Source organism: Ciconia boyciana, chromosome 4, assembly GCF_034638445.1.
Source record: "Ciconia boyciana chromosome 4, ASM3463844v1, whole genome shotgun sequence".
NCBI classification, from domain to species: domain Eukaryota; kingdom Metazoa; phylum Chordata; class Aves; order Ciconiiformes; family Ciconiidae; genus Ciconia; species Ciconia boyciana.
Genome location: NC_132937.1, coordinates 48275938 through 48293096, shown reverse-complemented (window position 1 = coordinate 48293096; position 17159 = coordinate 48275938). Strand labels below are relative to the sequence as shown.

General features: G+C 39.7%; 1 protein-coding gene across 1 annotated transcript; it reads right to left on the bottom strand.

The window, feature by feature from the left end:
* Positions 1-1554: 1554 nt before the first annotated feature.
* Positions 1555-9601, bottom strand: LOC140651512 (monocarboxylate transporter 13-like). Its single transcript, XM_072861041.1, has 4 exons — positions 9400-9601; positions 5571-5714; positions 3634-4440; positions 1555-1781 (listed from the first exon to the last, which is right to left on the bottom strand). The coding sequence occupies exons 1-4, from the start codon at positions 9599-9601 to the stop codon at positions 1555-1557; spliced, it is 1380 nt and encodes a 459-aa protein (XP_072717142.1).
* Positions 9602-17159: the final 7558 nt, after the last annotated feature.

The window sequence follows — 17159 nt, the reverse complement described above, 5'->3', positions numbered from 1 at the left end:
ATTTCCTGTAAGTTAAATTCAATTTATGAAATAATTGTTATTCTTATGAGACAAGATATAGTTATTTTAGATGAGTGATTTATGTTAAACTTGGCTTCACAGATAAAGTGTTTCAATGGTAAAAATTTCTGAAGTTCATAACTAGGGCAGCTATGACATTTGTAGTAGTTTGAAAGCTTCTAAGTGCTATGTTTTTTCCTTCTACAGTTTGTTTTTAAAAGTGATCCAGGCTTTCCTCTCTTCTTTTATGTTCTCTCTTCCCCCGATGAAATAAAATTACCCCAAAAAAAGTGATTTGGATACAGACTTTTTATTCTCATAAATCTTTTTATTCTCATAAATCAAATATTTGCTCAAAGAACCTCAGGAGAGTTGAAATGTGGGACTAAAGAGGACCTCAGGAAGTCATCTAGTCCATCCCACTGTTCTGAAGCACAATTGACTATATTTCGGTTTCCTCTCATGTCTTATCTATTCTCCAGTACCTCTATGTTTTCGTATTCTCCCTATAGTTTGTTTCTGTGCTTAACAGTCTGCAGTGAAGTTTTTTAGCCATTACATAACTCTGCCTTGCTGCAAATCATATCAATTACTAATTGCCTTAACAAGGAAGGGAATTAATTGTGTCTTCTTTATCTTAACCTGTTATGGATTTGAAGGCTGTTCTCATGTTCTGTACAACGTTTTGTCTTCTAAACCAGACAAACTTTATTTCTTACACTTCTTCCTTAGGCTGTGTTTTCTTAACCTTTCTTATTCTTGTTCCACTTAATTCTTTGCAACTTACGTACCTCTTCCAGTTAAAGCCTTGCAAGCATCATTACCTCCTCTATCTTACCACAGCACAGAAAGATATTTACTATTTTTAATATAGGGTTGCATTTGGGATTCTAACTCCATTTGAAGTCCAGTGTAGCCTTAGGTCTTCCTCTGTTATTCATCAATCCTTCTCCGTGTTATGTGTGTGTATTTTGCTTTTTACTTCTGATATTTAGGACTGCATTTCTCTCTACTGAATTCTATTATTCATGTAACTTTCCCCATTTATCAGGTTTATTTATTTATCGGATTCCAGCCCTGCTCTGTGGAGCACCTGCAAACCCTTTAGCTCAAAACCATATTTATGTACTCCTGCTTTCACATCCAGGTTGTTTACTGAAAATACTGAACACTGCTTCCCCAGGCTAAACATCTGTGAGCTGATGCCTCTTCCTATTTGATAGTGATGGCTGCAGTCTGTATTTGGGGGGAGGGTTTCTGTCTGCTGCATACACGCTTCATGGTAATTTAATTTAGACCACAGTTTTCCTAGTTTGCTTATCGCAGCCCTGTGGGACTGTGCTGAAGACTTGTATAGTCAAAATGCAACTTCAACCTCAAAATAATATGATAATGGTTACTGGTGTGGTTTGCTTGTAAACTAATGACTTTCTTCCTCAGTTTCAAACATTCCTATCCAAAATTTCCATCATTTTATAAATCCTACTAATATTGAGTTTGGAGAAAATAAAACACTGCCATATGTCCTGAAATGCTGGAAGATGTCCGATGTAGTCACACCACTACGTCATGTTCTCGATACCTTCCATTTTGAAGTTTCAGGAGATGAAGGGAAGGGTAGGGTAATGTTGACTTTTCTGGTTTAGTGTTAGTCTGGCTTCCTCTTTCTTTTCTCTGTTGGAGTTGATCTAAAGTAACTAAAAATCCAGCTGACAGGACAAGAGTGGCTCCTGCCATGTAGAAGCCTGCTCTGTAATCTCCAGCCATGTCCACGATCAGACCTGGAGAGAAACAAATGACAGCAATGTGATTGATAGAAAACAGGCTAATGTGAAATAGTTCAGCAGTGTGAACATACCCTCTCACAAAGGGACTATGCTGGCTACGTACCTGTCTTGCAGCTTTCTACATCATGAATGCATGGAACATCACCCCATTACAGCATTTTAAAATTTGAAACACAGTTCACCTCTCATTTACTTTGCATATGTGAATTGCTAGTAAAACAAAATGCTATACAGTTTGAAGCACTTTCCAACCTAAAACATGGCAGACAATGAAGTTAGCTGGAAAAAAAAAAACAAATCATGCAGCTTTGTGTCTGAGTAGCCCCATGTTCTGTGGTGTAGCTGTCGTCAGTTGCTGTAATTTGGACCATAACTGTACAGCACAAGAGAGTTTAAAAAGGAAAGGAGAGGCCTCTGCTGGAGACACAGTTGGAGAGGTTGCCTGCAGTTTTATGAGCTTTCCTGTTCATCATTTTACAAAAAGTCACAGATGTTAACAAAAAGACCCTGTTTTTTAGGTAGCTTTAAGCCAACCAAAATACCTAATGCCATTGTGTAGCATACTGAAAAGACAGTAGTATAGTAGTAGTACAGCAGTGTATGTGGTTGTATCGGCTGCTCTGTGGGTACAATGGCAGGCTCATTTGCGGGCTGATGAAGGCTGCTTACTTGGTCTCCCATTGGAAGGTTTGTCCACATTTAGTGTACTCCCCAGCCCTCGTTCCAATCTAACATCAGTCCTGTTAGGAACTCTGAATCCAAATCTTTTAGATTTTATTCTTAAAGTAGGAGAGGAGAGCTTGAGAAGCACTTAGGGTTCCCTTCTCTTCCATACCTTCTTTTTAGCTTACTATATACATACAAAGGGGTCACACTGATCCCCAGGTAATCAGTACCAGTGACCAGCAACTATATAAATGTCTTGTTATCTATTTTATTCAGATCTTCCCAACATACTTTTGATACTGTTCTGTCTCAAATTATCTATGAATCTTCCTGGTTCCTATATTTTCAAAAGTGAATTAAAATGTTCCAGTTTTCAGTCTGACCTATTTGCAACCTGTTAGTGGTGTCATCACCACAAAAGCCACTCTAGTGTGTGAGCAGTGGTCTTTGGATGAGGACTCAGATCCGTGTTTTACAAGCCACAGTCGTCATTTTTCTGCCATATCACTTTGTAAAGTCCCTACAGCTTGCAGATTGTTTGTCTTGCATTTTTTCCAAGATGACTTTGTCTAGTTGCCAGCCCATAAATCCATGTGCTGTCTCGTTGTCTGCTCTCTCTTTCCACTGTTTTTATCGGATTTAAAATCCCATCCTCCCCCATTTATTACATTGGTTAGCTCAAATGCCGTCTGAAAACAGCAGGCATCTCTGTGAAAATTTCCTTGAGGTTCACATGGAAATGTTTCAAGCTGTTCAATTTGACCTTCTGTAGAAACCCTCCCAACAATACCAGCAATATCACTAGTCTCAAATTTCAGTTTCTTCTCTGAAAGTACGGATCTGCTGCTTGTCCCAAAGGTACACTTTCATAGAGAGACAGTGGGAGTCCATCAAGTGGGATTTTGTGGGATTCACAAAGCAGGAACATCACCATCTGAACCCTGCCATTCTTCCCTGCTTTCATGTTGAACAGGTATCTCTCAAACCACAGAGAAAAGAGGGAGCAAGACATTTTGGAGAATAATTAAACTTACTCCTTGTTTTTATATACTTCTTGGTCCAAATACCCCTGAGCTAAAATAGGGGGAAATTTGGGTCCAGATCCAGATTTTTTCAGTTTGGATTACCATTCCTCTTTCTTCTTGTAAACTGTATTTGGCAGAGTATCATCTGAACTTACCAGCAAGAGGCGGCCCCAAAAAACCTCCAGTGCTTCGAATGAGCATGAAAAGCCCTAGAGCACTGTCAAAATCTGGCATGCCCACAACATCTGCTAGCACTGTAATGTGAACGGCAACTGTTGTGCCAAAGAAGAATCCATAGAAGCCAGTGAATATTGCCAAGGACAGGTAGTTGTTAGCCAGTGGCAACAGCATCAGGGAAGTACTGATCAGTGTAATTGTCATTGTCAGCAAATGAACAGTTTTGGTAACGTGGAGATTGGCATACCAGCCACACAGCAGTCTGCCTGCAAAGTCCACCATAGCCAAAATGGACAGGAGGGATGCAGTCCACGATTCATCTATTCCCAGGCTGTAGCTAAGTGGAACTAAAAATAACGGAGGAACAAAAAAACTCATAGCAGCTAATATGCCAAAAATGGCATAAAGTACAAACTCCGGTCGCCTCACAAGCATCCAGTTGAAGGTTTTGTGTGTGATAGGAGACTCGTCGTCTTTGTCTATCCCAGATGCACCATTGCCAGGTGGTCTCTCAGTTTCAGAATTGCTAGCCTCAAGGAGGCAGGTGCTTGCCAGGGGTCGCATCAGTACTCCACAGACACAAATATTGAGTTGGATGCCACCTATGATCAAGAGGGCACCTTTCCATCCATATTGACTAATCAACCACTGGAAGAATGGCCCAAACGTGAATGCAAAGGCACATTCTCCAGCACTGGCAATAGCATTGGCCAAAGCTCTTTTCTTGGAGAAATAATGGCTAACAATGCTAATGGCTGGTGTCCATGAAAAGGAAATCCCAAGTCCTGAAAAACACCAATACAAATAGCACCAGTTAGACACTACTGAGGTATTTTGTGAAGGTGGAAATTAAAGCAGTCAGTGCTCCTACATTTGCAAAGTCTGATAAAAGAAAAACATTTTTATTCCTAGCAGAAGCATGAGCTCAGCTGTACTATGTGTAAGAGTACATTTGTGGCATATGTTCTGTACGAATAAGTTGTATGTTCAAGCAAAAAAGCAGGAGTGTGAAGTATACACTATTAGATTCTCACTGTGAAAAAAAAGAAAAGGTTGGTTTGACAAGTTTGCCACTGGGTGAGAAATCACATGGCCATGTAGTTGAAACCAGAAAGGTCTCAGAGTGTCCATGCTGTCCTAATTAAGGCTGGTACTAGGTCAGATCACGAGGTTAAGCTGAGCTGTGTTCAGGGTAGAAAGTGAGGGAGGACGTGAAGGAAGCTGGTGTATTACCTCTATTTGCTCTTCATTTTCTTGCCCGACTGCTTTGAGCAGGCTTCAAACCTGCTCTAACTTACAGTGATTTTAATGGCTCCCTAGAAACTATTTGGCAGCCCAGGACTGCCAAAGGGCTCAAATTCCAGACATTTTCTCAGGCATCCAGCATGGAAATGGGAATGGTTTATTTTATTCTCTGCCAGCTTTGCTTCCTGTTCCAGAAAAATCTGCTAGCTGTTTGAGGCAACTTTCTAGCCTGTTTTCTCCTGGAGTAAAGCAAAGGATTGGAATGAACTGAAAACCTGGGCCTGTGTTCAACACATAAGATTATTTGATAGAATAAATATTTGGGATCTCTACATCCTTGTACTTCAGCACCCTTTAGGCTCTTTAAACCTTTACAGAGCTCTTGGCTCTAAGTAAAAAATAAAACACTTTTCATTTTCTGGTGCATATAATTTGCAGGTGAAAATTACTAGCATCTAATTATTCACCTTTTTTGTCATTGCAGGTTTCTAGCACAAATTCCTACTTCCAGAGTGGGACATGAGGGAAATGACTTTTACAGAGGGTTGCTGGTTCTAGTTGCTCATAAAATCAAAATGGAAATCAGATTTTAAAACTCCTACCATTAGCACCCTCAAATAAGGGCTCTGAGCTGCTGGTGAAAGAAATCCATAAAGCCATAAAGTCATACCCTGTAGGAAGCCAGTCGTTGCATACATCCAGACCATGTTGAGTCCAAGAAATCCCAGTGCCATTCCTGAAAAAGCCAGGAGTCCTCCAGTGATCACAACTGCTCGATGGGTGTACCACACACATAGTGAGCTGGCAACAGGGGCTGGATCAGCGGCAAAATAGGCGACAGATAAATACGTTAGGAACATTAAGCTGATAGTCAGGACAGAACAATCAAATAAAGCATTTGGAGGAGAAATACCCTTATAATGTTTGTCTCAGCCTGAATTCTGCTGGACGGGGGGGTGGTCAATCAAGATTTTAAAACTGGATCCTTGCTGATGGGGAAATGACTGTCCTTGCAGCACAGGTTTTAAAATATATTCAAAATATGTGGGCTTTTTTAAAGGGAAAGAGCATTTCAGTGCCTTCCTTGCGGAAGAGTTCTCCTGAATTTCATGTAAGGATACAACTAGTGACATGACAGAAATTCATGTTGCCTTTTAGCAGAAAGAGAAACCCCAGCCATAGAATCGCTAGGTTAATCTATAAAAATTGTATTATTGAGATCATATGATTGATATGGCTGGCATGAAAACTTTCTGGAGAAAACTAATCTTTTATCTTCTAGAGCTTTGCAAAATCATCTGTTCATGGAATTGCAAATGTTTTATAAAGGACCAAAAATCGAGGTTTATTTTGAGGTAATATTTTTCCAGGAAATTTGCAGTTCATTTCTTAAATTTTTATTTCAGTGGTACAGTTTCTCTCAGCAGACTACAGGAACTCTTCAACACAAGAGGGCAAAGTTGCACCACGTACAGATCCGAGTTGGTGCAGCAATTCCAAAAACCAAAGCACTGGTCTCTAGTCACTGTCTGGAATGTTAGGGATATTTTTGCTTAATTAAGGATCAGTTATACTGCCTGGCTGTTTTTCCATCAGCATCACAGAGCTAAGGTCAAGGCCATACCCATCGCGGCAAGGCACTCTGTTCTGTGGGGATAGTTTCAAACCCCAAGTATAGGATTTTTTTTTTTTAAATAACCATGGCCACTAGAGGGATCCCAAGTAACCCCTGACACCAGCAGTTCTCGGTGGGGTTTCATAGTGCGAAGAGGGAGTCGGCTCCCCACAATTTATGATATTCTGGAAATTGGAGTTCGGGGATAAAATGAAATTCGGTTAACGAGGACCATGCTTATAAACTGAAATAAGTGGGGAGACAATGAAGATAGGGCAGTCAGCAAGGGAGGTTTTACAGTAGTTTGTAGGGGCAGGTTGTTGTACGTTCACCAGTGTTAAGTGAGATAAGAATGAAGAGAATTTGGTAGCTAGGACAAGTGAAATAAACCCGGCAGAGAGATATTAATGGCTGCAAAATCTGCAGGATGTACATTGTCTGACAGCAGGTAGCTAGCAGAAGTTACACAAACCCCAAATGTCTCATCAGCATTTACAGCAAAAATACAATGATTTGATAAGCATGTAAAAATGATACTGGAATTCAGTCATGGTCTGTAAGATGTAGTGGAAGGGATGAGACAAGATAAAGCATACACAGTTGGAGAATCATACATATATTATGAAAAAAAGAAGAGAAAAGTAGACTTAGGATAACAAGAGAGATCCATGGAAGTGCTTAAAGACAAGAGAAAGATCTGCAGTTGGAGCAGAAATACTACCAAAAAGCAGGTTTTTTACAGAGAATAAGGAGAAGTAGGCAGAAATTGAACATGGGGTAGCAGGAGGAAGAAAGAAGCTAGCCAGAACTGGAAATGGAGAAGATAGCTAGGGTCCAGAGTCTGAAAGGATAAAGGGCAATACACAGGAAACTTACAAACAATGGAAAGGGATGATAATCACAGTGCAAAGAGAAAGGGGATGGGAGATGTGCATCAGTACCAAGAGAAGGCCTATGTGTGTGATGGGGAGAATCCTTGCTGTGGTAAATTGAACAGCCTGTTGCAGGTGCAAACCCCAAAAGTAGAAGAATGTGCTCTCCTTCCACACAAGACACAGAGCTGCTGTTGAAAGGATCCAAATGGGAAAAATTAATAATTCACTGATCATCCTTCACACTGAGCCAAATGACACTGAAGGTTTCCCAGAGGAACATATTAAGAAAGACTAAGCCAGGCCAGGAAAGATGCTCAAAGAACTGGAGGCTCAGATGATCTTCAGCAGAAAGTCTTCTGGTCCCTATAAATGAAGCAAAGGCAGGAGAAGATAAGGAAAATTACCTAGTGATCCCAGACATTATGAACTGCTATACAGAAGGGTTTTGGAATGTTTGGCCATCAAGCTGTATTCACTGAAAGAGGATTATTTTCACAGGATTTCAAAGGATGAAAAACAACTTCTGCTGAAAATTATAGCTGCCTTCTTTGAAGTAGGCCAGCCTCATACTTGGCTAGGCAAATACAGTTTTGCTGGTTTATACTTGATATTATTATTTAATATGCTCTATCCTTGATACATTCCTATATAATGTAAATATATATTTTAAAAAAATAATAATAACATGGGACTTTGAGTTCTTTTATCCCCCTATGTTGGCTTTTTTTTTCTCATTAAGTTCATAGGCCTGAATAACAAACTGGTATCATAATAGGTCAGTGGTAAGCCTAATTTGTAAACCAAATTGATAGATTCCCATTTATTCATTTCTGTAATCTCTGAAGTAGGTGGAAAAGCAGGTTGTTCATTGATTTTTCAATAAATTATTTCTGTCAGAATGAAACAAGCTCTAATACTGCAAATCAAGCATCAAGCATAGCAATTTATGGAACTGATAAAATCTTTTAAACCCATGACGCGCTTTATCTTTTTACTTTGACTTTGAATTACTGTTTTGTTCTTCTGAATACATTTTTCAAAGAAAGATCAGTTGCTCATGATCTTTGGCAGTGCTACAGTTACAAGCAATAATACTGATAGGTGTGGACTGAGTAGGATGCATATAATTATATAGTGTCTAAGCAATGAAGCGTCTTCACAAGCAAAATTATGATAGCATTTATTATGTAAGGATACTTGCCTACTGCAACTATATATCTATATGAGAATATGTAGAGCAGACTTTGCAAATACTGTACAGTTCCTGCCTGCACATGTTTGGAATCCTCACCATAACGGTGAAGGATCATCCCATTTACAAGGGCACAAAGGACTCTGTAAGTAACTAAGTTAAGAGTCAAATGCAGTATGTTTGATATTTTTCTTCCTTCATTTGGTGAGATGTGGTATTTGACCTGAACCCATAGCTCATTGCCTTTGACTGGGATTGTTCACTCTCTCTTCCCTTACTCTCTGCTTGTGTGGTCTTGTCTTCCTTATGCTCCTTGTGAGTGAACTGAATTTTTTTTTACATGGAAGGAGGTGAAGACAAAAAGGAGAAGTGGGGGGAAGGCAGGACTGAGAGTCACCATTTTGGTAGCAGATGGCTAGGCAGGGTCACAGTCCTTATGTCTTACAGTACTTTGAAAAAGTGATAGTCACTGTGAGATCAGTGAACTTGATCCAACAAGCTCTGCAGTTCTTAGGATTATCTCCAATGAGTTTGATTCAAAGCCTGTAGGAAAATTGAACCATGAGTCTAGGTACATGAAGTTCTTTAAGGCAATCAGATTCCCGTGTATATACAGAGTCCTCATTAACCCATTTCATGCCTGAAGCATGGACACACTTTTATGAGAGGAAGCAAATGCCAATTTTCTGTAGAGACAGAAGAAGGAAGTATTGTCCTTACATTTTTTCATTTTGTGGGGGTTTTTAAGGCAGCTCTTCAAAATGTCTTGAGTAGTTAAGATATTAAAATAAAGTGCTAGAGGAGCACTTCTACCTACCTCCTAAATGAAAGATGGCAATAGTCACTGATGTGATCCAGGAAGTGGTGCTTGCAAGTTCATCAAAGTGCTGCTGGATTTCAACAAAGAACAGACCAAAAGTCTTGAGGACAGCAGCAGTGAGGCCCATCACTGTGAAGGCTGACACTACCACAACCCATCCATAGCCACCATCTGGTGGATTGCTGTCTTTGGCCTGCATCTTTTCCAATTCTCAGATCTTCCCTCAAGTTTTTTTGCTGGGGTAGTAGTGATGGTGGTGAGGATTTTTAACAGATCTGCAAATTAGTAGAAGGCCCAGTGTTAAAGAAATGAATTAAAAGATTCTAGGAATGGCTCACACAAGTAATTACCAAGTGAAAATACAATATGCATTTCAGTGGTTTGATTGAAAATATTACCTGGGAAACAAATGCCCCAGGAGACAGAAGGCAGAGTAGAAAGTAAAACAAAACAAGCAAACAAATGAAGAAAAGAAAAACATTCAGGTAAGGAGGGCAGAAAAAAAAAGCATGCAGATGTGAAAACAGGAGAGAAGACGATGGGAAAAGAGATGACACAGACACTAAGATTTTCAAAGATAGGCCCAGGATCCTAACCATACTAGTAACTTCAAGAACCTTACCCCACCCACTTTTCAAGCCAATACATTATAGCAAACAATTAGAAAATTAAATGCCCGATAGGATACCATACTTTCTAACGTTCTCTGGGCATTGCAATAAACTTCACGAACTTCAAAGCCGTCAAGGCAGTTGTTTGTACCCATCAGCCTCTCATCATAATTGTGTGTATAGATAAAGCATAATTCTATTTGCTAAGTTGCTCCTATGAGTGGTATCACTACTGTGACAGAATAAGAGGCAGAAAAAAAGACTCCTAACCTTAAAAGGGCAGGAAATCTGTCAGTTTCAATCTTCTGGGTATCCACATAAATGGAAATAAATGGAAGCTATTTCACTTATCTGGAAGTCTGAACCTGGTGGACTTTCCACTCCTGAAATGGCAGCCTCTCAAAGAAAGATTTCACCTTCCATTTGGCAAATACCAAAATGACATTTAAAAACAAAAGAATTCAAGTTGAAGCTATTGACTATGGGATCCTCTCAACCTTGATACTGTCTATTCAATCATTGCATAAGTTCCAGGAATACTGCAAACCTGTTTTTCCTGTTTGTACTTTGTCTCTAAAATCCCATGTGAAGTGGCAACTTTCACTAAAGAGTGGGAATGTATAAACTTCATACTAACTCTTGCTGTTGTAAGCAATACTCTAATTCAGAACCATGACAATAATTTCTTAGTAATTCCAGTGGCAACAGGTGTTCTCCCTATGTACACAGGATGTGTGTAACCTCAAAAATGGTATTCAGCATGAAACTGGGTGTTACTCTGGTCTATGAGGAAAGTATTAGGGAACCAGTATTAGACATGGTACTGGACATCTGAGCACTACCTGTACACTGTGAAACTTTGGAGCTCCCTGCTACATAATACTATGGATACTAAAAATTTACGTGGAAATATTAGATAAATCTGTGCTGTACAACACTGTTGAGGATTACCAAATGCTTAAAAATGGTCCCTGGCTCAGGAAGTCTCCAAGCTGCAAGTAGTGAAACTGGGAAGTATCACTTTATGCTTAGTCTATTCTTAGTCTTAAACATCCCCTTTTGGCCTGAACCAATACAGCCATTTTTATAGTGTGAGTAACTTGCAAGGAACACTGCATAAGAATTTTAGGGTCCTCAACATTTGAACATTTATAAACATCCATGGTTCCAGCACTGCAAAGCATTTTTGCCAAAATGGGGCACATGCTTCCTTGTGAAGGCATCTTAATAGGCACAGATTATTAAATGCATACTGAAAAAGTGTATTTCCCCTTAGAAGTTTTGTGACAAACTTGGAGTAATCATGCAGTGCACAGAGGACATAGGATCTGGCTGAGGGAGGGAAACATTCCTACTTTTTTCCTTGTTTCTTCATGGACACTAAATTCTGAGCTGGTATGTTGTACAAAATGCAGGAGACCAAAAAAGACATGGCACAGGAAGCAGTTTCGTTCTAAGAGGGAGAATGTGAGCTAAAGATAGCTAAAGATGTACTATACTTACATTTATCTTCCCTGTGTGCAGCTGGGAAAGATGAGGGTTAAGGGAATCCACACCACTAGAAGCCATTCAGCACAAAGCAGCAGTCACTAGTCCTGTGATTTGCCCCACTGAGGTACCTGATCTCAGGAGGACCTAAAACACTGCAGCAGGGTGGGGGAAAGAAGACATCAGAGCCTTGTAAGGATCAGAAGCAAAAACATTCTGCTGCCACGTGTCTGGCCCAAACTTTGGACTAACATGTGGCACTGGACACATCTGCATGACAGACAGAGCCAGACAGATTAATCAGTTGCACAAGGTCTCAGAGAACATCCTGAAAATCTTAAAACTCAGCCACAAGAGAGGGAGGAATGCCTTGTGGCTGAGGTCTATATGAAGGAATCTGGTTTTCATTCCCACAGTTTCTGGGTGACCTTGAGCAAGTTGTTTGATCTTGCTGTGCCTCTGTTTTCTCAGTTGTCAAATGCAGCTAAGACTTTCAAAGGTCATTAATTTTGCGAGGTTGAAAATGTTAATACTTGTATTAGTGCTCAGATACTATAGGAAAACAGAGAAACTAGATCAAGCTGTAGCCGTGCCTTCTTATATTGCTGGGCTCAAGTGGCATGGTCTAATTTGTTTTGACGCATTGAAGAACATAAAAAAGGATGCAACACTCAGGCTAAATGAGCCTGCCTCGGCAGAGAGATACTGATACTACTGCACTCTGCATGGACGTGCCTGGGCAAGGGATTATGATTTCTGCCGCAAGACAGATAGAAGAGATCCTGCTACTTACTAGGCAGCACCCAGACTAAAACAGGCATGATAAAATCTACTACTTCCTGACACCACCCAGCACCCTTCATCTTCATTAGGCAAACTCTGCCCTAGGAGGAGTATAAATCAGGCCCTACTGCTCACAAGGCTTAAATGAACAGTCTTTCTCCTGACCACAAATACATCTTTTATGTCACAGCTCAGAATTCAGCCTCCAGTCTCTTTTAATGATCACAGTGTTACATGCAACTCCAAAATGAAATTATTATTTCAGTTGCGTGATTAACTAATGAGGTAGTTATCTCCCAGGAGCCCTACGGATTTGAGAGCAGTGCAGCTACATACTGTAGGGAATTGCTGGAATGCCTCAACAGAGTAGAAGAAAGCATAGATGTTGCAATGGGTGGACATGTTGTTTCTGACACCATGTCCTGCTTTCTTCTGTCCTTCACTTGCAAGTGAAAGTTTACTACAAGCATGTAACTGAGAAAAAACTAAGCTGAAAAAAACACCCAGGATCTCTTTTTGCTCTTAGCTATTGAGTAATGGTAAATGGTAAGGTTTTAATGTCTTCACTTTCTCCTCTTGCCGCTGAAACTAACCTTTTAAAAGAAAGGAGAAAAAACCTGTAGGGAAACTGCCCTTTCTGTTGTGCTTGGCCACACACACAATCCCTCAAGGAATGGAAAGCCATGCCTGGAAGCATTAGCATTCTGCCTAGCATCCCACTGCCTCCTACCTCCAAGCTTTCCCATGGCAGCTGTAATGGATGCCCTGTGAGACAGGGGCTTCAGTCAGGAAAGCCACAATGCTGTCATCTGTGCTTGGTGTGTGCGTCAGCAAGAGCAGACAGCTCTGCCAGTAGTATCATTCCCCTTATGGCAAAATTCGCCAGCAAGAACATGCAGGCAAAAGTGCAACCTTTATCCTTCCAGCCAGATAGCTACAAAGGCACTTTCTGTGGCATTGGGGGTGTTCCTTTACTCATGCTCTACAAGTTCTCCAAGCTATTTCTGCTTTTATTCATGTCAATGATTCAGAAGGTTTACCAGACAATAATAAAATAAATTATATAAAGCTTGTCTGACTGCTTGCATTTTAGGGTGCCATATAAGCTTGTGAAGACTGATACTTGCGTTACTTGGTTACCTTGTGTTCCATGTTCTAATTTGCTTTTACAGAAGAGCAAATGAGTTTAATATATTTGCTGCACATTGCAGAACAACTTGGTGGTGGAATCAAGAAAAGACTGTTGTTGCCATGATTCCTAGTCTTGTTTTCATGCAACTCATACATAAAGCTCCCCAAATAACTGTATTTGCTCTCTCTTAGAGGCTGGGTGGACTCCCCGTGAGCTGGTGATACTTAGCACTTTGCAGAAACAGGTTCCCCAAGAAGACAAAAAAGGCAAGTATTACGTTTTTCCATGCTTAGATGAAGAAACGTGACTTGTTAGTGGAGGTTTGGGTTGGGTTTCCAGTACAAGCATGGTGTTTTACCTTGGATTTGGACTTACCAAAAAAAAAAAACCAAAAAACAAAAAACAGAAAAAGAAAAAGAAGAAAAACACACTTGATGTACACAAAGGCAAAACTACTTTTACCAAAGGCTGATACTGGGACAGGATCACCAACTAGACTACCTTGAAGTAGGAACTATTCAGCAAAATCAACTACATAAAACTAAATACAAAGTAGATCTTTAATAAATTGACAACAGATTATCAAATATAATCTTGTTTTAATTGTTGTATTAGAAGAAAGAGGGAAGGAAACATGGAAATAAATTGTAATTTATGCTGAAACTTCCTTCGCACATGTGCCTTTGTACACAGCCAGGTAACAGGTAGTTACTATGGTTGTCACACTTCTGGTCTTCATCTAACACTCAGACTGGCTCTGCTGATGCTTGCATGCTGCCACAGCTTCAAATACAATAGAGCTGTGCTAGTTACTGCTCTTCAGACGCAAATTCAAGAGAACGTCTTAATAAAATTCTTCTTTCTAACTTAATTAACATCATTTTAGTAAGAGCCAGTCTAATGAATATGATCTATAACACAATTCACTGACAAAGCATATCAGGATGGAAAAGAGGGGCTGAATGCTCTGAGCAGCCAGTCTAAAGTTACAAAAATAAAGTAGAGCATAAAGAAATTACCTTATTCAGGTAACCCTGGCTTGTATGGGATATGAAGCTCTTCCTTCACCTTCCAGTTGTATGTAAATTCTTGAGTTGTGTTGCAAACCACCAGGTCACCTTACTCATTGTTCCTTGTATGCACAGTCTATCTGAACAAACCAATCTGTCTCATCCAGGATGTATAAGCCGTCAGATTTTATGAGAATTCCCTCCTCCCCTCCCCAAAAGTAATTTGACTCCACCTACACACAGAAAAACAAAGTTCTGTCCTGACTAGAGATGAGAGGAAGCAAAATCAGGGATGGGTGGAGGGAACAAGAAAAGGAAGACAAATTTTATAACATATCTGCACTGTACTTGTACTAGACTTGGTCTGCTGTCCACAGTTTTTTATTGAACTCAACTACTGGGACAACCAGAAAGTTCAGATGTGTCAGCCGACCTCAAACTGCCCGGTGTTCTGGGGCAGTTACTGACAATGTTTGTTTAAATATGAAATTAATTTGTGGTTTCTCTATGATTGTGCTGTTGGGCAGATGTTGGCTACAGCTGAGCATCATCACAGAGGCTGCAGCAACTATAGAAATGATAGGAAATTCACATGGCAACTGTAAGCACAATTAGTATATCACACACCCTGTGAAGCTGTGAGCCTAGAAACTCTGCCTTATAGACAAGGAAAGGTAGGTGACTCCAGTGATGCCAATGAGGAAAAATAACTGAATTGTGGACTTACTTTAAGACAAAGTTTCAGAGTAACTTGTCAGCAGTGACACTGCTCATGTCTCCCTTCTTCCTTCCTCCCCATGCTGGAGGGAGTTATGTGCTATGTTGCTGCACAGCTTCTGTCTGAGAAACCTGGGAGGCCGTGAGCTGAAAGATGTCTTTATGCCAGATTTTCTTATACCCTGATATATATAAACTGGATTGGTAAGTCTGGTTCTTTCACAGGCTTATTTTCCCTCCTAACTCTGTAGGCCTGTGTTACCTTCCAGAGCCCCACTGTGAAAAAAATAAACCGTGTAGCAATTGTATGTGCATAAATGGATGACACTAAGCTCTATTGTCCAGGCAGATATGCATGTGACAGTGACTGTGATAAACAAGACTACATTTCTTACATAGTTAGAGCTGTAAACCCGATGGAGACAAACAGCAGTCCAAATGGATTTTGTTGATCACAGCAGAGATGAAGCCTCTCTGGACAACCTGTGCCAGTGTTGTACCACTCTCATTGTAATTTTTTTGCCCTAATATCTAATTTGAATTTTCCTCGCTGTAGCTTATGACTTTGGCCTTTTGTCCTTTTCCTGTGCCACTCAATGGAAAGCAAAAGACAATTCTTCATGTGCCCACTGCAGGTCTATGGAGGGTTTTGAAGTCTGTTTTGCCAGTTGCACTGAACTTCTGTTCAGTCCATTAGAAAATATGGCAATGTAGAAAATAAGGTATAATGGATAGCCTAGTGAATGATGAATAATAGCTGCTTTAAACTGCCAAGCCTAGAAACTACTCAATAAGGATACACCATGTAATCAAAATGAGAAGATTTCCATTAATAGTTTGTATCCATTTTTTTGTACCCATTTGAAATGCATGAGACGTGTTAGTACGTGTTAGAGAAGAAGCCTTTAAAGATTAACAACCTCAAAGGTTTTTCTTGTATCTGGTAAAATATGTGGGACAAGAGCAGGATTCTTTGTAGTAAAGAGTCTTGGAAAGACTTCCTTGCTATTTTTAGTTTGTTATTCATGAAGAATTTTTAATTATTCCAGTACTGTGCTATTTTTTAGTCATGGAGGTTTAAGTCTATAGACAAAATAATGATCTCCGGAATAGTTCATCAGTCAGTCCATTGGATTATTTTTTAATATTATATTCACTGAAATTATTGGAGATTATGTGCAAAGGAATACTGTCATGGCCTGTCATGACTGTGGCTTAAAAACAGAATGGTCTTATTGATAGTACACTGAATGTTCACTTTCTACAGTCCTTCCTACTACATACATTTAATTTTTAGTCATATCATTTAGTTTGGGTTATCCAGAACTACTATTATGAATTACTAGCATAGCAGCTTTTGCTCAGCTAATCAGGCTAATATAATTTTCACAACTTTCTGTCAATTTATGGAATCTTTATGCTATACCTGCAGCTTTGTACAGTACTTCTCCCTAATCATCTATTGTTTTTCTCCACATTTTACATTTCAAAATTAAATCTAAGCCTCTCTCATTTCTCCTTAAGAAATAAGAAGAAAATGTAGACTACAATTCTATAAATACCACTTACATTATTTCTTTTTTAGCATTTAAGTGTTTTAGAATACTCTTAAGAGAGCTTTCAGGATTCCATTCATACATTGGAGAAAACAGTCTATTCCAGGTGGCAAGGAGAGTCAATTCTGTTCAGATCTAGTTTGTCAGCACAGCTTTCACTAAGTCTAAGGGCTAGCTTCTAGTTTAAGTGCTTGAGTAAGCACAAAATATGTTCATAGGTAGACTGCTACATGAAATATTTGGTGTGAAGTGAAATGAGAATCTGCCTGGAACATCCATACTTCAGAGAATAACAGTGATTCATGATTAGGAAGAGATTATGCTTAAATTCTGTCCAATCAAGTCATAAAGAATTATTTAACCATTCAGGAGTTAGCGGTGTCTTGGCTTTTACTATTAGGCTTGTAGAACAAAATTGGCAGTGGTTTAAACAGAGGCTGGCTATACATGCTTTTCAAAA